The sequence below is a fragment of the Rhea americana genome, unplaced genomic scaffold, assembly GCF_003343005.1.
Source record: "Rhea americana isolate MKP2758 unplaced genomic scaffold, rheAme1 scaffold_5, whole genome shotgun sequence".
Taxonomy (NCBI): Eukaryota; Metazoa; Chordata; class Aves; order Rheiformes; family Rheidae; genus Rhea; species Rhea americana.
In genome coordinates, this window is record NW_028186645.1 from 7329693 (window position 1) to 7349555 (window position 19863).

The following is a 19863-nucleotide window of genomic DNA, read 5'->3' on the forward strand; positions in this document are numbered from 1 at the left end:
ATGATTTATCCATCATCTTGGATAAATTAAATTACTGCTTTTGTGCCTCATCTGTAAACAGAGATAATATTTCTTCACCTTACAGATACTTGTAAAGCTAAATTGATAAATGGTTATAAACTGCTTTGGAAGCCTTTGATAGAAGATACTGTATGTGTGCACAGTACTAGGACTTATTGACACAAATTATGATTTCCCAGACAGGCTTTATCTTCCATCAAAGACCAAAAGAAAATTGAAAGCTAGGAAAAGGCAGCTTACTGAAAACCGTACGAAATATTTTATAACAGTATTCCTCTTAAAGATTTTCATGTGTTTTACCCTCAGGTTATTAACATCCTTCAGCAAGCCATCACCTCAAGATAAAGGTTTTGTGGAAGAAATAAATGATATATGAAACTGRATGAAATTAAATTTTACACCTCTCCATTTGGGACCCTGATGAGTGACAGGTAGAAGATGAATTTCACAGAGAATGCAACTGAGAAGTGCACTGTTGATCACAATATCCACCAGACTTTATCCCCTGTGGTATACATATTTGTGTTTGTATTAGGTTTCCCTGCAAATTGCCTCTCACTGTACTACGGATATCTACAGATCAAGGCTAAAAATGAATTGGGTATCTATCTTTGCAACTTGACTGTAGCAGACCTGTTGTACATTTTTTCTTTGCCTTTCTGGCTCCAGTATGTTTTACAGCATGACAACTGGACCTACGATGTACTGCTGTGCAAAATCTGTGGCACTCTTTTGTATGAGAATATTTATATCAGTGTGGGCTTCCTCTGCTGCATCTCCATAGATCGCTATCTAGCAGTAGTGCACCCTTTTCGCTTTCACCAGTTTCGGACACTGAAGGCTGCTGCAATTGTGAGTGCTGTTATCTGGGCCAAAGAAATCGTGACGTGCTGGTTTGTCTTTACACATGGGGAGATCAGTATGGATGCTGACAGCCATGTGGTGTGCTTTGAGCATTACCCCATTAAAGACTGGGAGCATAATGTCAATTACTACCGCTTCTCCGCTGGCTTCCTTTTCCCCTTCTTTCTGCTGGCCTTTTCTTACTGTGGAATTTTACGAGTTGTCCACAAGAGTCATGGCACTCAAAAGAAGAAGAAAATTCAAATTAAGCGACTGGTTTCAAGCACTGTTTTCATTTTTTTAGTTTGCTTTGGACCATACCACATCCTACTTGTAGTTCGCAGCTTGTTTGAGAATGACTGCTCATTTGCTCAGAAAATATTTAATATTTACCATGTTTCGCTCCTGTTGACTACCTTTAACTGTGTTGCTGATCCAGTGTTGTACTGTTTTTCCAGTGAAAGCACTTACCAGAACTTTGCCAAGATGCGAGACTCTTGTTTAACGTCTTTAGGATGTCTTAGGACTGAGACTAAGGAAACCTACCAGCTGAATGCTCCAGAAACCCTCAACAAGCCACAGGATGAGCAACAGCCAGCATTATTACGAARATCAGATGATATCACTGGAATAAAGGACTCCTCTACAACTAACTTAGGCAGTCTATAGTAGTCATCAGAAAAGAATACTCATCCAAAATCTCGACATATGACTGTGTTGTGTATGCATCTGATTTATCCATGTATTACAACTATTTTACCTCTCAAAGACTTATTAGCTATGCAATATAGTGAGGTAGTTTCTAGAGGTACTTGGACCTTGACCACAGTGAGGAAAGTATAAACTAAGAGTTCAGTTACAATCACATGTCTACTGCCATTATGGTGCAACTCAGAAACTGTTGTCTTGTCACTCAACTGTTGTTGATGACTGCATTGGCTGAAATAAGCTAGTACTCATGGTGTGGATCTGCTGAAACTGTCATTAACTGCTGTCTGTTTGTGCCTGTAGCATCTAGAGAAAAAGAATTCTCAAAAAGCTGTCATTTCTTTTGAAAAAGTTGGAGACCGAACAAATAAAATGTCCCCATAAGTAGTTTTAAAAGAAAACAAAAAGTCCTATGTGCATCTTTTCTGTAAGTCTGTAAAATAATTCTTCCTCAAGCCCATTTCAAGTTCTGCACAGACCTTGTCAGAACCTGCCTCCTAAAACAACCAATCAAATAATGTGAGATGTTCTGGAAGAGCATGCACAAGAAACTCACCACCTGCTGAGACCTTCAATCCATTRATTGACAACTGATCTCACATTGCTGAACCTCATCATCAGGCTCCTATTGACTTTAAAAGGTATCAGATTATCAACAGGCTCTGATGGGAAAAATAATTCAGTCTGTGGACTTCGAAAAGAACAGGAGGTTGGTAGTTCATGAGGTGCTTTTAATCYATCCAATTCTTTGAGTCACTGTGTTCAAAGATAAATTCAGTTTAATCTGAATTCCATTAAACCTTGCTAAGATTTGGATTATGTCCTTGCAAATATATCTTGTGTAGCACAAGCCATGCAAGCAATTGAATAACAGTGCATTGCCAGTGAATCTGTTAAATGGATTGAATTTAAATTTTGTGTTCACTGATAGACATTACACTTCAGGGTCTAGTCATTTTTCAGTAAATACAGTATCAAAAATATGATGTACRGATGATCTGTGTGTTTTCTAATTTAGAAAAGAGAAACAAAATAYAGGAATAACTAGAGATAATGACAGTTAAAGAACTGGGAGTTGTGCTCTATCCTTTTGCTTCTATCAGCACTTCCTCTCTAGTTTCTTATTTTTATTTGTTATACTAAGGAATCCTGTCCATTTCTCGTCATCTGATCATCATACTTTCTTGCATCTGAACTGTTATACTATGAGTATTGCCTTGTAATTTTGCTGCTTCCTCTGCTTTCAAACCTTCCTTGAAACACCTCTATCCTTCTGCAACCCACAGTTGATAAGTAGATGCAGCAGAATAACCATTTTTTTTCCAGAAGATTTTCTAGACAGACCTGCATCTGGTTTCTCAAAGATGTCATTGTATGCATCCTTGTTTGTCATACAATACATWCTTAAAAGCCAATACATTCTAAGTGTTTTCTGGAAGCCACCTTGAGAGGGCAATGTTAAATAAATAATGCCTTTATTATTTTCTTCCTATATTTATTCAGCCTGTGTTTGATATAACTATCTTCTGGCTTTGGCCTACAGATTCCATTTAAGAAACTACAGATCCTCTTCTCCCCTCCTTTTAAAGGAAGGATTCATGTCCTCACTCCCAACAGGGGATTAGATTTGCTTAGATTAACATTTGGTTTGTTTAATTCTTTTACATTTCTTTATGCTTAGACCACTCACCATGCTGAATTAATTACCTTGTATATGCATTTTTCTTCTGTCAGTGCTGCTTAGCCTTACTTTTTCCTAATCCTTCCCCTAGACTCTTCTGCCGTTCTATATCTGGGTTGTAAGGCAGGAGTTCCAAGTTGCTATAACGCCGTGCTTGTGTGTTGTTAGGAAAAGTTGCTGGGATAGCCACGTCTTCAACTGCTCAGACTCCATGATCTGACATGCTGTAAGACACATACATGGTTTGTTCTAAGATGAAATATTTGTTGCCCTGTTTATGCTTCACTTGTTTTTACAGTTAGCCACGTTGTTTCAGTTAGCCAGCTGGAAGGCAGAGCATGCCATATTGCAACCAAATTGTTATCTGACAGATTAAGACTTACTTGAGTTGATGCAYTTCTGGTGTCAACTTTAGCTCAGCTGCTGCAGTTTAGAAGAAGGAAACTTGTGTAATGGAGTCCAGCATTTTGTTACAATTCTCAACATTGAACCTATTGACCATGAAGGGAAGGATTTGGGGTTCTTTTTTCTAAACATGAAGTCAATACTTCATTGATTCTTCCTACATAGTACTGCCAGGTTTGGGCTGCAGAACTAGCTGCCAGGTAAGGACTGCAATCCTCAGAACCTTTCTGTTTCATGCAAAACATAGTCAAACAGCGGTCTGACGACGGCAGACAAAAATGTGCTACACATTGCTATCAGATTAAATCAGGGGCTTCACATGCAACAGACAAAGCGATTACTCTCTTTCTCTGAAATGTGTTTTTTAATAAATCATTACATTTTATATTTCTTAACCAGATCTGACTGTTAAAACCTGTATTTTGGAAAGAAGACAGCAAAAGCTTACCAAATCACATAGACTCCTATATATTACACCTGTTAGTGTAAAATGTCAGTAGACTACTGAGCATGTAGGTGCACATGTCCACACAGAAATAAATTAGCTGTGACATTTTCCAAACAGACTTTTCAAAATAATGCCAATTTAATTTGTGGGCTCTACACACCAGTTAAGTTATGCTGTCCTCTAGGGCTAATGGCTTTAGGAAAAAGTTCAAGCATTCGTATGAAATATGTTACTTACTTAATAGTTAGAGTTTGGAGACATCTGAAGAAGTTATTTTCTATTTGAGAAACTTGAGAAATAATTTCACTGCAACTTCCTTCAAGAAGGTTTTGAATAAAATGAATATAAAATGAGGAGTGAGCCTTAAAATAAACACTAGGGAGTTTTTATAAGTCTGAATGTCTATCAGCAAATCTGGCTTTGAAATTTCTCTCTCTCATGTATGTTCTACTCTAAGTCTTTAACGGCTATGCATCCTCAATGAATTCAGAAAATCAATGTTTGAAGTACAAGTGGTATTGTCAAGACAAATGTGACTGATTTTTCTTATTCTCAAAAAGTTACATGCATCTCTTACAGGAGGGCAAGAACATTAAATTCACCTGCTCAGAAGAAAAGTAGATATAAAATGTTCCTAGCTGCTGAAAGTCCACATTCTTTTGGGGAAAAAAAGTGGTCTGAACTGGTCCTGTTAAAGCACTACGGAGTGATGCTGTCCTTGGGCACTGATTATAACCACTCTGAGACCTAAGGCATCATGTCTGAGAGGCCCAGTGTAAAATGTATCACATCCTTTCTGCTGTGAGGACTGATTGCTGACAGAACTTTTGCACTGATGATCTCTGGTGTTATAATAAAAACASAGCTTTTCAGGACACCACTCAGGCACATTTCAGAACTGCTTGTCATGTACTGGTGCAATCTCACCAAGAGCTGAATTTCTATAATGGAATTCATCTATACTTTCATTTACATAAAATTATATCATACTGAATGCCAAGGTTCTTTAATTTCTGATCATGCTTTATTTTTTAACCATTGACTTTAATCACTGTTTACAAATTTAATTCCTTTATCCTTTAAAATAGGATGCCCTAAAACGCCCACAGCATTTCCACGTTACCTAGAAAGGGACTAAATTTATAAATAATAAACTACTAATGTGAGGGAGACAAGCAGCATAGCCCAGCCTTCACGTGGAAATGCCGCAAAGCTATTCTTACGTTCACCAGATCAGTTAAAGTTTCAGCAGTCGTCCACCAGCAGCACAGTACAGACTTAGAGGGGCTACAAGAAGTGTGCAGGGGAGCCGTATTTAAAAGTTTTCATGGATGTGCTGTAACGCTTACTGTGTTTGATTTTGAACCTCCCCCCTTCACCTGTTTCTCCACCACACGGTATTTTACCATGTTACTTCCTGCTGCAGCTATAAGGTTAATAAAACAGGAACAGCAATTCAATAACATTTCATTTTAATTATATTTTTTCTTTGTAAAGCCAGATCACCTCTTAGTATATAATATCCATTATCTATTATAAGATTACAGGAGAAAAAAAGGCAAATCAAATGCTCATGATCATATCCCCTTCCCGCTTCTCGGAGATGTAAGGGTAACGATAAAAGTTTGTGCATGGTTGAGACACTAAACATGAAAAATCGGATACTTAASAGACATAGAACCATCTCTATCTGATTTTTTTTCTAACCTGTAAGTAGATTAGGAATAAGGAAATAAAATAGGAGAAATTCCTGATTTTGAAATCATTAGGGGCAGTCACTGCTGCACTTCTTGCAGCAGCTTTTCAATCATAAGCGAATGCGTGTTATAGAAGGGCAGCCCGTCCACTTCCATTTCTAGACTGCCAGTTTTTCCACTGCGGACACCATGCTGCACAAGTGTTTTCAGAAACTTTTCTTCCTTTAAAAAAAAAAAAAAAAAAAAAAGAAATACAATTTTGTTAAAATCCTGATTCAGGCAAGAATGTTCCTCAAGTGCTTTTTCTTTTTTAAACCTAGGGAGACTCTGACCACATCTTCCAGGTTTATTTTAGTTACAATTTGTAAAACACTGCCATTTAATTTGGACCAAAGAATATGCTTAACAGTCGGATCTTAGTGACTGACAAAGGTAGTATTCATGGCTACTATTTAAAATAAAACAAACACACACGCATTATAGAAACCTGATTTCTTTCTGCCTGGTTTCAAAATCCTAAATTGCACAAATCGCAATCACACAATCAGAGGAATCCAAATACCTCAAAATCTTTTGTTTCCAAAACCTAGCAGCTAACTGCAGATGCAAAAAAAAAAAAAAAAATACATCAAGAAAAAAAAGGTTACAGAGGTAAAGGTACCAGAATGCGCTGCACAACCACTTTCCTTCCTGCTTCTTTAGAGATTCCTACCTGCCTTTTACTCTGTGTCCTCTGTTTCTGTTGATTTTTTAATGAGAATTCTGGTTGCTTAAGGGATGAATAAAAAGAAAACCCTGAAATAGCATATAATTTCCTTTGTTTAGCACTACAACTCAATTTCATGTTATTTTTCTTGCCTAACAATAATGTAAGCAGATAAAGCATGTTCTAAGTTGAGCTGTTAATGTACACAGAGGGAACAAACTCCTCGATTGAGCGATACAGGCCAGTTAGCATTGCAAGGTAAAAGACAAAATCAGGTCTGAAAAAAAGTAATTCTATGAGCAGAGAAATTAGAAGTGCCTCGTTTCCGATGCAGTAAAGTCTAGCAGATTTGCTCCTAAATGTTTTTGTGAAAAGCCATAGCTTCAGTAGCAGCATTAAAAGGGGTCTCTCTTCTCTCTAGGTACCCATTTTTGTGAAATTTGCCAGAATCTCAAAAGGTTGAAACCTCTCCCCTTCTATCAAATTTCGAACCTGCTGTTCAATTTCAACCAAGCTGTTTTTAGGGGACACTGCCAACAAGACAGGTAATGGGATCATATATGCCTTTTTTCTTATATATGTAAATACAGATATTTATAGAACACTGCTGCAATAATGACACATTCCATTTTCTACAGTTATGATAAAAAGCCTTTTAGGGTAGCAGTGCATAAATTATCTGTTCTTTCAAGAATCTTTGAGAATTTTGGAGATAGATTCAAAATGTTATTCTAGCTACTCTGCTTTTCATTTGACATTAAATGTACTCATTACAACTCTTTATAATGCCTTAGCATTTACTACAGAGAGAATTTATTTCTTTAATTCAGTTAATAAAAAGCCTAGTTATGTCTTAGCTTCCCTCCSCTATCCCTTATCCCACTATAATTTACATAATGCCTTTTAAATAGTCACAGACATGTCTTTTTGTTTTTTTCTTTGCTAGCAATGTCTTTTCTGGTCTTTGTTCTACTGTTTTTATTTCCATTTGTGTGAGATCCTGCTTTGATGGAAATTGCTACTGAAACTGCCTTACCAATGTCCTTGACAGACAGTCCTATAGCTTGAAATACATTCTTGTTGTTGCACAATGATATCTACCAAAGTCCTTTAGCTCCTTTAAAAAAATAAATGACCAAAAAATTTATAAAGTTAAAATGTCTAATATTCTCTTATGAAATGCTTTGGGCTTTTTCTGGGAAGGCTTCTAAACCATACAGACTACAATATCTTCAAACCTGAAGTTTGACATGGATTTTACATATTATTGTATATAGTGAAAATATAAACACTTCTGGAGGAATTAAATCATATCTTGTATTGTTAATTACAGAGTTTTTATTATAAGCTGGCAACCTGCTTTTTAAATGTGCACTATAAATATCTGTCTCATATTTGCTGGTAATGCATCACTGTTCACAAGCGTAACAATAACCACTGCTTTTCTATTAAAGAAAAACTGAACAGTTACATGGTGTCAATCTTGAAGTCATGCAACAATACAGCAATGATACAGCTATTAGGGAAATTATTTGGATACGTTACATAAGAAGTGCCATTTGTCATTTATAGAATTATAAATGTATTTCAGCTTACATAATATGAATGATCCTTTTGTAAATATAAGCATCTGACCTTTCTACATGAAGGGGATTTCTCTTTGTACTGAGACTTTCTACATGCAAAGTGGCAAATTAGATCCCTTATATCACAGAAGAGAAACTTCAATTGGATAAGCAAAATTTCTTCCTTATTTTTAGTTGTTTCTCATAAACGTTTACATGTCAGAGATCTCTGATCTGCTTACAGGGGAAAAAAAGACTTGATTGATTAATATTGTAATTACATCTGATAAACCATATTCTATCATCAAATTTCATTGTTTCCATTTGTAAGGATCTGCACGATGTACATGATGCTTCCTCAGCTCTGAAGTGGTGCAATTCACTCACAGATCTCTGTTTAGCAAATAATTGTGTTTGAGCAGAGCAAAAGATTCAAATTAATAGCAAAAAAACCTTGTTAATTTACTCTTTATTTCTGAAAAACTCCCTTGTGAATGACAAAACTAATAAAGAATTCTAAAACAAATGTCATATTTTTATATATTGCTCATTTATATAAAAATTCATATTTACAGGTTATAGTTCCAAAATAAGTATTATACAGTTCATTTTTAATATTAATAATGAGTTCAATAATAAAACAACTGTCTAACACATTAATCTGGTTGTGAGACATAAGAAAATGCAGAATCATTTATAGGATGTTCCATGTTAGATACCTTTGCTTATATTAGAATTAATATTCCTCTACAGTTACCTCACTATAAAAGTACCAGTTACATCTGAAAAGTCAAACCAATATTGTACTAACTGACATAATCATGATTCAGCTCATCAGTTGCAAAGTAAGAAAAGATTGTTTAGATAAAATTGATTTTTTCTAATCAAGTTCTCAGCACAGAAAAAAATGCTTCTTGGTGTCTCTCATTAAGATATATGTGAAGAATAACCTATAACTTGAGAACACTCATGTTGAGTGGGACTGGAGAGCTCCACAGTTCAGGGTTTTGTTGCAATGCAATCCTAATACTGCTTAAAGATTAATGAGAGTGCAAAGAAATAACCTTGTCTTCTTTCCAGTTATGCTTGCTTCTACAAACAGATAATATAAACACTGAAGTGGATATGGCAGTGCTTTTTATCTTATCAGAATAATCATTACTGCATTAAAAGAAACTGCATGGGGCAGAAACTAGCCACAGAAACCATAAATGGCCTTATTTTATTTATTTTTTATTTATTTTGTTTTTATTTTTTTTACGCTAATGGAGTATGTGAACTCTAATGTGTTCAGGCTCAGGAAATCTCCTATAGTGTTTACTGTTCCATGATTTATAATTAAAGGTACCATATTCTCTTGCCAGATAATTTGTCATTTTCTTTCTTCTCACAAAACTGTTTCCATTAATTTTATCTGAATAGATTTTACTATTGAACATTCAATAGAAATTCTCATTATTGGTTCATTATCAACATTGCCATCTCGATAATTTAGTAAAACAAAAGCAAGAAGTATTTCTTGTATATGATATCATATTTAATTACAATATCTCATTATCAAGAATTTTGATCATACTAGTTTTTAGGATATGTTAATATAAAGGGAGATGAAGTATATGTAACTGAAAAGAAAAAGAAAAATATAATTAATCTTTAATTTTGGAGCTGAAAGGTGCCATATGTTTTGTTAAGTACCTAAGGCTGTGCTAAAAGTTGGGATCAGTTTTATTTATATGTATGTCCCTTATGTAAGGACTCAAAACACGAACAATTGAAAACGAGTACTTTTTCCACAAAGTTAAACTACGAAACTATTACAAGACAAAATGGAGGCTAGAAGATCAAAAGCTTCACCAACAGCTTTGACAGTCAGGAGGATGAAGTCTCTTACTGGATATAAATCAGCGCAGCCTACTTCAGCCTCTGGTTTGCGGCTCCCCGTGCCAGGGCAGGGAAGGGGGAGTTCCATGAACGTCGTATTCTTCTCTCCACCCTACGCGCCTGCTAGTGGCCTCTCTCAGAGGCGGAAGACTGAGCTAGAAAGACCTCTGATCTGAACTAGCAGAAGCTCATACGCTTTTAGACTTTCATGTAATCTAATCAGCTTTAAGCACAAAAGTAAACTTTGCTTCTACACTAAACTTCATCGCAAAATTTTGTAGCTCTCCAAACTTAACTTAATTATCAGGCATCACCACAAAAACCCCCTCAACTTTTAGCAACATAATCATATTTAAGAGGGAGGTAGATAAGGCTGTATTTCCAGACAGAAGATGCTGGTACTACAATTTTGAAGAAATTAGTGAAACTTCAGAACTCTTTATTTGAACCCTCCAGTTTTTTAAACTGGTTTGTCCAGCTACTCATAGAAATCACTAGCTCGTGTGTGCAGAGGAAACAGAATCACATATTCTAATGTGAATGTAGTGCTGCTGAGAGGATTTTGACAGTCACTGAAACTGACTTTTTTTTATATAAAAACAGAATATTTTAGCAGACAGGATTTCTTGCACTGCCCGTTAAATTGTAGCACAGTTCCACACGTGAAGTTGCACCACAAGGAATAAGTTCGTTTCTGAGGATTTTTTGTGTTCATTCTGCCTTGAATCCTTTACAGACTATTCCGATAACAGTGTAGATGCTTGTTAACCAAGAACCCCTGCAAAGCCACCAAGAGATGCATGAAAGTAATGACTTCTATGCTACTAAATTAGGCTGGGAAAGGTTTAGTGGCTGGTAACTGATTCCACTGACATGTCACAAGGAAGTCACAACTCACTGACTCTACAAAAWTTACCTTTGTAACAGATGGAAGTGCAGATAGCCAGACCGTCTTCTTAGATAACTGTGGAAACCCAACAGCTTTCCTCAGATAGCGATCATGTATTTCACAAGTGCTGAGAATATACAGAGCACAAGCAATGGCATAGCCTCCCCAGTTTGAGACCCCTGCAAAGAAAAAGTCACCATGAAACCAAAATGTAAAAAAAAAAAAAAATAGAAAAATAGTTATGGTAAATATACCTAACCTGCATAAGTCATTAAGCACTGAGTCTCCAGTAATGATGCTGGCATGGAAGTGGGGTATGAATTAACTATTGATGTTAATTGGGAACAGTTATTTCAGAAATACATAATCACTTAAGATATTAAAAGGTTTTCATTTAGTATATTGTAGGCCAGTATTTAACATTGAATTTCTGCAAGTTTCCCTCTAACTTAGTCTGTGGTTCATTTTTTCCAACCAAATCAAAACCTCAAATGGACATGGTCTATAAAACAATTCTACTTGGCTTAATGTGAAATCCATGAACTTTAATGAGCTCTGTTAGATCTCAGTGTCTTTAACTTTTAAGTGCACAGAGGTAAGAGATTTCGATAAAGTATCATAAACCAGGCAAATTTTTGCTGATGTTAGATTTTATAATGGAACATGGTAACATTTGAGAGAATTCCTTTTTGATCACAAATGATGACTGATTAAAGGATTCGGCTATTTCATGAGATATGAAGCCATGGTAAAACTAATTGTCTTGATGATGTATCTTTGGAGTAAGTGCAACATACAACTCCATTCTAATGGTGTTAATATCTGTAAATTATTGGGTCAAATCAATCCACACTGTCTTTTAAACAGTGTTTGGCAGCTTTTCTGTTAAGATTATATTGGAGAATGTTAGATTTGAAACTTGCTGCAAGAAGCTATCACTTGTACCTGGCACCTTTTCCAGAGATGTAGAAGAGCCAAATTTTCAAAAAGTGTAGAAATCATATTCATGCATGGAGTCTTCCCCACTTAAACATATCTGAACACATTCCCCTCCATGTTTTCCTTTGCAGAAGTAGATACAATTATCACCTCAGTTCCATTCCTCCTCAACAATTTGCTCTTCTAGTATCAGCAGTGTTAGAAAGCTAGATGCTATCTTCTTTCTTTTCAAGTATCTGGGAGTCACTTGCACTGAGCCTCATGGAGCACTCAGTTCATAAATTGGTCCTTGCTAATAGGTCTCTCAGTATGAATTTTATTTAATGCCRATCAACATGTTAGGCTAGAAAGGAATTTCAAATATAGCAATCAACTTTTTGTTATATTCAAATTTACATTGTACAGATACCCTGGAGTGGCTGTTGAAAGGTTTTGTCATCTTTTCATGTAAGAGCAGCATCATTGATTTAGGCACGATGGAGTTACAGTCACAGAAGCTGATCAATTATACCAAGAATTCATATGTGCATAGATTTTTTTTTAATGTTCAAATAAACCACTGTTCTCCAGTCTTCCTTGGTATTTCATTTAGGTGTGAGTTTTCAAGAATAGTCAGGAGTTACATAAGCATTTTCCAATTAAGTGCACTTTCTCGACTGAATAGCCTGTTTTCAGTCATTCCTGCTAGAGCTGTAGTTGATTAACTATTCATAAAATTGACGTAATAGATTTGTTTGTTAGCGATGACTCGGTCATATAAAGAATGGCTCATATGGATTACTTGGTAACACATGCTTTCTTTTAAATTATCTTCTCAAATATCAAAATCCCTCTCCCCACAAAAAAATCTCTTACCAGCTACCACAGTAAAATCGGCTTCAACATCACAAGCTATAACATCTCCATTTTTTATGTACTTCTTTACAGCATCTTTTACTTTGCCCATTCCTAATTCATTTCCTCCATCTCCAACACCTTTATTAAAAGAGGAAAAGACCAAATGTGTATGAAACCAGCATAAATATAGCAATCTATTTATAAACTATATCTTGTGTTTCCCAAGACTCCCTGTGACAGTTTGTATCTCCATGTAAGATGCTTTACCTCCCTTTTCATCAAGGTGTCTAAGATCAGAAGGTAAAAAGAAATAGGTGAAAGCATCACTTTATCCTATGGTAACCTGTAAGTATACAGAATGTATGCTATACTGGTGCAGGGAAACGAAAATGAATTTGTCAGATGCTCATGAAGAGCAGACAGAACTAAGAAAGTAAACTTACTGCTTATGGAAGGCCTTAAACAAGTGTTCTCGATAATGCGTTACGTGAGTTCATTAGCACAAACAGAAAAAAAAGATAGAAAATGAGTCCCAAATAAAAAGTGAAAAATCAACCTTGGATTCTATGATAAAGCAAGCATAGAAAACTTTGGCTCGTTGTGAGTGCATTTCTTCTAATGAAAGGTAGACATTTTTGCAGAAAGATGCAAAATGTATGTAATGTCTTTGGAAGAAGTAGGACTTTCTGCACTGGTAATCTGTTCCCTACAGATTATTGTCATTGTGCTGTGGTGTACAAAGAGCCCAGCTCTGCGTACTGCGTTTGTTTGAAATGTTCGTATGTTCTGGGTGGCGCCTCGATTTTTGTTGGTCAAAGAGAAACACTGTATTTGTCTTTCAAAAATCAGCAGTATCAATGATTTTAGTAAAATCAGTGGGACCTCTGCCATTTCTGAAAAATCATGGGCTGTGTTTGGGACATAAAATTATTAAATATCATTTAGAGACTCGGAGCTAAGGATAAAGCAAACTAACAGCTTATGTGAATACTGGATTGTGCTTTACGAAGCTTATCAGATTTGTCTCTTATCAGTATAAAAAGATGCAAAAAAATCCATTCATTTAAACAGAAATTAATGTTTCTCTTTTACCTGTTAGTTTAAATAGCATCATCTTAAGTTTGAAGATTTTTAGAGAAAAACACTAGTTAATGGTTGTGAAGTGGAATGTTCATTTGCAGAACAGTGAAGAGTGCCAAATCCTCATTGAATTTGAAATGTGACAAGTGCGTAGCATGTGTTACAGGAGAGAAATTACAGTATTTATAATTTACATTTGAAGCACTGCACATTGATTAAAAATTAACATTTTTAGTACTTACATAAATATTTCATTTAGATTTGTACTGAATTTCTTCCGTAAGTGATGTTCAAAGTTATTTTTCAGCAGCAGTTTTGTATCTAGCTCCTAAAGTCTGCATGTTCAAAGGGGAGTATAACTGAGCGACATGACTTAAATGTAAGGATTGTAATGGCTAAATCTCAAGAAACTTTTTACAAACCASGCATAATCTATTGATGAACATATAAAGCTTGGGACATATTTTTCTTCAGTATTTATTATTTTGCCACTAAACAGCTAATTCTTCTTTCTCAGAATTGTCTGCCTTAATATGCTACTTACTTACATTTATTTCAGCATGGGGATTCAATGGTGCTTTCTGAAACCTGTTTGTTGATAATATTTTACACATAGCATATGACATAATCACGGAGCCTCTATCATCATATATAGATATGGTAGTTAGGGCTGATTTTTAAGAATTTTCACTGAACACTTTCATTTTTCTTATATTTAAAACCTGAAATTTTGCTGTTAGCATTCTTTAAAAAAGGCTAAAATGGCTAAAAAGGCTAAAAGGCTTTTGTCCTTCAAAAGGATGTCTTTCAAACATCCTTCAGAGATCATGCAGTTTCTTTAATAGTGAAAGATATGAATCTGTTGCTCAGATATTTTTTGTCAGCCTTAGTTTACTTTTTCTTGTCTTTTTTAGGACCTCTATCTACCACTAGGATGGTTACGCAGTTAGTAGATCTACTGCTTTGGCTGTATCCTATCAGCATTACATTGAGAAGAAAAGAACATCCTATCTTCAGCACAGAATGTTTTCCTGTACCATCTATTTTTTTCTTCCTCTACGCTTTTAACAGAGGACTGCACATCACTGTACAATTTCCAAAGTGAGATTCACCTGACAAGACACAGTCATCTACACGAGCTAGTCAGCCAGACTTCTTTTAAGTCAGCAGAAACAGACCCGTCAGGCATGTAATTCGTCTCATCCCAAGACTTCTCAAATACAGATCCCTGAAACTAGACAAGATGAATCCACTTCTCCTAAAGGCCTGCGTCCTTTATAGACAAAGGAAAAATAGATGTATCTGTCAGATTTTCTATGTAAGCTTTCACTGATTACATTAGTTTCTAACACTCCAGTAAGGAGAAATGTGGAAAACCAGCATTCTGTGCTAAGCATCACTTGTATGAGAAAGGAAGCAAGTGTGACCACATTTTTCCTGCAGTACTTTGAAAAGCTTTTCGCTAGCTCCTAAAAAGATAGCATGTAGCTGCATCAGTAATATGACAGCTGAAAAAAAATTAGCAATTAGGTTTGGTGACTTCTTTTAGTCTTTTATTTCAATCTTTTCTGGAAATCAGTCCTTTTACCCGCAGTCTTTCATGTCTTCTTATTTTGTATAATCCTGAAAGTCACTGCTCACTCCACCATTTTTAATTATATTGATATTCATAACATTATAGGTATTGTTTCTGATTTGTCTGTGGTCAGACTCCTAGATCAGATTTTTTCTTAACAGAAATGTTGTTTTAATTGCAAAACTTGACAGTGATTGACATGTATCTAACTTTCTAATATCTCCTTTGTTCAATTACTAAAACGGTGCTTCTCGCAGGTGAGCACACTAGATAAACACTCTGTAACACTTAAAACTTTATCTTTTTATATTCTTTTCTATTCTATCCAGTTATCCAAGTACTCCACTCAAATGGGTGTTGTACAATATTTACATTTAACTTCAAAGAAGGCATATGCCTCCAAATTCCTGTTTAACACAGAGAGAGCCAAAGACAGCCTTACTAGAAAAAAATTATCATAATCAGAAGCAATACATTATCATTATAAGAGACAACATGCAAAGGCCACAGGGCAGATTATTTCTCTGTCATGCTAGACTTTGCATAAATATATTGAAAAAGCCAATAGCCATCCCAAAGAAATTATAATCAAATTAAAAGTCACACACAAAAAGTTAGTGTGATAAGAAATAAAAGGAATGCAAGCCGAAGGTAAGAGGCCTTTAAACTAGGTAATGAAGAAAGAAACAATGATACTGTTTTTCTATGGATATTCAAATAGATATCCAGCGTACAACATCGATGTGCACAAATTCCACAGGAGGTCAGAGCAGATCCCTTCATTGCCTTTTGAGGTTAAAACTTTTTCTATGCAAATGTATCTTTAGAGAAAACTAATGGCAGTCTGGCACAGTGATTCTGGACAACTGCTTCTTTCCCTCATAGTTACAAAATCCTAGTATTTTTAATTAATAACATTTCATAGTGTATTTGAATATTCAGACACTGTTTAAAACAAACTAAATACTGCTGAACAGATTCAGAGTCCGACCATGTGAAACACTCCAAACCCCTCCAAATCAGTAATATACTTTAAGCTGCTCTGGAGAGATAATTTGAGAAATTAGGATGTTTTTATTAATGGAATCATGCTCCTTGTATGAACAGTCTAAAATTAGGGACTAGGGAATTGATGATAACAGCAGCACATACAGCTATGAGGCACTGCTGCTGAACAGCTTCATGAAAGGAGGTTATCATCTTCTTACTCAGTCAATCCTTAGCTTCTCTGCTGAGATTGCCAACCGAGTGCCCTCTACACTGCCTCTTTTTGGATGTTGAAAGTTACTTCTTATGAACAGGACCAAAATTAGCATTAAATCTAAATAAAATACACTGCAAGTTTTGAGACAATACCAAAAATACCAAGGAATTCCTTTGCTACACAACTTTAAAGTAAGAGTCCACCATACTGAAAGCAAACTAGCATCATCTCTGTAGGAGCTCTCAAAATTCTGTGGAAACATTTGAAAAACATCATTACTGAGAAGTCAAAGTTCCAGTGCATTTGGTTATATTTTGGAATGGGTCCCCAGCACTACAAAAAGAAAAACAGCAGGATCAGCAGACATGTTCTAATGTGACAGAAATCTAATTTAATTTAAAATGGTTACAAATATTGTGTAGCTCCCAGCTCTGTTTTGGGACACACAATATGACAGAAAGCATTTGATTGTACAAGGATGCTGTATAACAAAGATGTTATATCTATCTGGGATTCTTTGATCTGTGTCATATCTTTAGTTATATTTTGTTAGAGAAGAGCCTGTTATACTAGATGCGAATATATAATCCCTACTCAAGGGAATGTACAGTTAAAAGGCAATATAACCTAAGATTCTGTCTAGACTGCTGCTTTAACACAGGTCTAACAATCATTAAAAATCACTACATGGTTTTCACCTGTAATGTTCCTATTCAATAAGTGTTTGCTTTATGTGCTGCCTTTCACACATAAAATATAGAAAGGAGTTTAATGTCAGTATCAAAACTGCACTTTGGAAAGAACCTGTATGTACACTTACATGCAGACAATATACATATTTGGTCTAGCTTTTTGGGGCCTTAAAACATCTCTGAATTCAACATCTCAATTTTCTTTGGCTACCCTTTCATAGAAACCTATAATTTCTTTTTTCTAGCAACTGTCTCTTTAAATTCAACACAGACAAGCAGCTGTAGTCCTAAAGCAGTTATTTAGCACCTGACTCCTCCTTAATTTCACTTCCAGTAAGAATTCCTGTTTGTCTTACTGCTGAAAATATAACACAAACTCACACTTACCTGTTGTTTTAACTCCTGGGATGGTTTTTGCAGCTAAAAATAGTTCATCTATAGGATCCACTAGGTGTTTAATATTAACTTTCCTAGCATTGTAATAATTGCCATCAGCAGCCATCCCAGCACGCTCTATTGCTATCAGGTGATCAAATCTGGTCAGAGACAGAGTGAAAAATTAGTTAAAAGAGAGGCGTAAAAGTTTCAGGTCTTATATAACAAAGTCTGCTGTTTGCTGCTTTTCCTGTTCAGCTTGTTTTGGTTTTCTGACCCTTTGGGATCCCAAGGTAAAATTTGGACACTTTTTTTCTTTCTTATTTTTTTTTCTAAACATAGTTCTTAGTAGTTTATTTTCAAAGGTTAATCTAGTTTCTATATAGCTTTGGTACAATTCCTTCAAATTGCAACTGTTACTAATAAATAGGCAAGTTCCTGAAACCCTCCTAACCCACAGAGTTTTGGGTCAGCTATCTGGCTTTGCTCTGTTTCATGTTAAAATAAGTAATATCTCATTCAGGACACTGTTCTCCATGAATGTTTTCGAACAAAACAAAATAAAAAATCAGTTTAATAACAATCTAACTCTATGTTAGTGTAAATATGATCTCTGCTTAAAGTAAATTGCTTAGAAAGTGTTCATTTGTTTCTAGTTAGGGAGTCTTTTGATGTTTGCCTTTTGGTTTGGGTTTTTTTGGTTTGTTTGTTTTTAGTTTATGACCATTTTGCTAGTTATGAAAGAAGTACTGCAGATGTGCTATGTTTTAAGTGGAACTCTTGTACTCAGTTCTGTCCCTGTATGTTAGATTTAATGTAGAATGCTTCTATTTGTCCAATTTAACTAACAAGAGGTTACTAATTCTGCTGAATTACTTAATGCTTTTGTGGGAGGTATCTACAGTGACCTAAGAGACTTTGAGTAGTTGTGTACTCTAAAGAACTTATTTTAGCTTGTTGAATCAGCCAAAATAGAAAACAGCTGTAAATAAATTAAGCATAGCTATAAAAAGCCTCTTCAAAACAATGCATGAGAACTGACGATAATATTGTGCTGAAATTATAGTTAACCTGGAAAAGCAATAAGAATGGAATAAATTGACAAAGCAAATACTTTCTTTCTTTTTTTTTTTTTAAGAGAGATGATCAATGTGCTCATTTAAAGGAAATGTAAGTTGCTCACTAAGTAATGATATGTGCGTACAACTTCTTGTAAAACTCTCTAGTGCATTTACCTTAATCACACGCTTATATAAACCTGAAATTTTGCCCAACATTGTGTATTCAACAATGTACATACAAACAATTCAAAGTGATACTGAAAAGTGAGTGGATACTTCTTTAAGTTGGGCTTTGGCCATCTACAGACCGCAGGACGATCGCTTTCAGAGTATTAAAAACATTTGGTGAAACTTACAAAATCAGATGAGATTTCCTCACTTGTCAGATTGGAGCCAGAAAGCAAACAAACTCCAAAATTCTTTTCCTAGGTCTTTCACTAATTCTGATGTGATATTTAACCTTTCTGTGCCCTAGTTCTTCCATGGATTTACATATTGATAAAACAATATATAGTACTCAAAAATATATTGTTATGGAATGACAGCTGCAAAGCTTTTAGAAATGTTTCAGATAAAAAGTTCTACTTAAGTATCGGGGGGGKTTGTTTGACTAGTTGAGGATTTTTTTAAAAAAATATTTTAGAAATTCATAATCTCAGGATAACATAGAATTCTACACAATACCAGCAATTCACTTGAAATTCAGTTTCATTCATTCCCAATCTTGCATTTTCAAGGATTTGCTTGTAACCCTATTATGTCATCTTAGATCATGGTTATTCTTTTTATTATAACCTCAGTTAGAGGTGTTACCTGTTCTTAAAAACAAGCAAACATACTTAGGTTTTCCACGATTCCCATTCTCGCATAAAAACATCAAAGCTGAATCTGTGCTTTCCTTTTGAAAACTCAGTAGAGGGATAGGTCTCTTCAGGATTCCTAGAGGAAACAAAAACACAATGTGCATAAGAAATATCATTTTTGGTGCACGTCCAGCAGTGTGGGTTTTCTGCCTTTTTTTTTTTTTTAAGGCAGAATAATTAATATAAAGATGTCAAGCACTTACTATTCTGTTTCCAATAAACTCCCTGCATGCTTACTTTAAATTAAGCTAGTTTGTAGGCTAGTACTGGTAAATGGGGACCGTGGGATAAAACAAACCTGTCTACCAGAATAAAAACAGCCATCCAGAGGTGATCACAAACAGCTCATCCAGAATCACTCTGATATGCAAGCCCTAAAATGACATCAGCTG

At 35.3% G+C, this 19863-nt stretch overlaps 2 protein-coding genes across 10 annotated transcripts in view; one reads left to right on the top strand and one right to left on the bottom strand.

Annotated features, from left to right (window-relative positions):
• GPR68 (G protein-coupled receptor 68) overlaps window positions 1-19863 on the top strand; it is a 58227-nt gene that overhangs the window by 16666 nt on the left and 21698 nt on the right. For 4 of the 7 annotated variants that reach the window (XR_014897378.1, XR_014897375.1, XR_014897374.1 and 1 more), the window contains 2 exons: window positions 328-2281; window positions 6931-7054. Coding sequence is in view for 1 of the 7 variants with exons in the window: in XM_085317554.1 (XP_085173680.1) it covers window positions 460-1533 (1074 nt within the window). In the remaining 6 variants the exon portion in view is untranslated. Of the gene's footprint in view, window positions 1-230; window positions 2429-6930; window positions 7055-19863 lie in introns of those variants that run through there. The other 3 variants (XR_014897379.1, XR_014897377.1, XM_085317554.1) reach the window with 3 other exon arrangements.
• Window positions 5562-19863, bottom strand: part of DGLUCY (D-glutamate cyclase) — a 43019-nt gene continuing 28717 nt past the window's right edge. For all 3 annotated transcript variants that reach the window (XM_085317551.1, XM_085317553.1, XM_085317552.1), the window contains exons 11-15: window positions 19448-19547; window positions 17560-17708; window positions 12639-12758; window positions 10872-11023; window positions 5562-6025 (exon numbers count right to left, since the gene is read on the bottom strand). In XM_085317551.1, coding sequence (XP_085173677.1) covers window positions 5882-6025; window positions 10872-11023; window positions 12639-12758; window positions 17560-17708; window positions 19448-19547 — 665 coding nt within the window. In that variant the 3' untranslated portion in view covers window positions 5562-5881. The remainder of the gene's footprint in view (window positions 6026-10871; window positions 11024-12638; window positions 12759-17559; window positions 17709-19447; window positions 19548-19863) is intronic.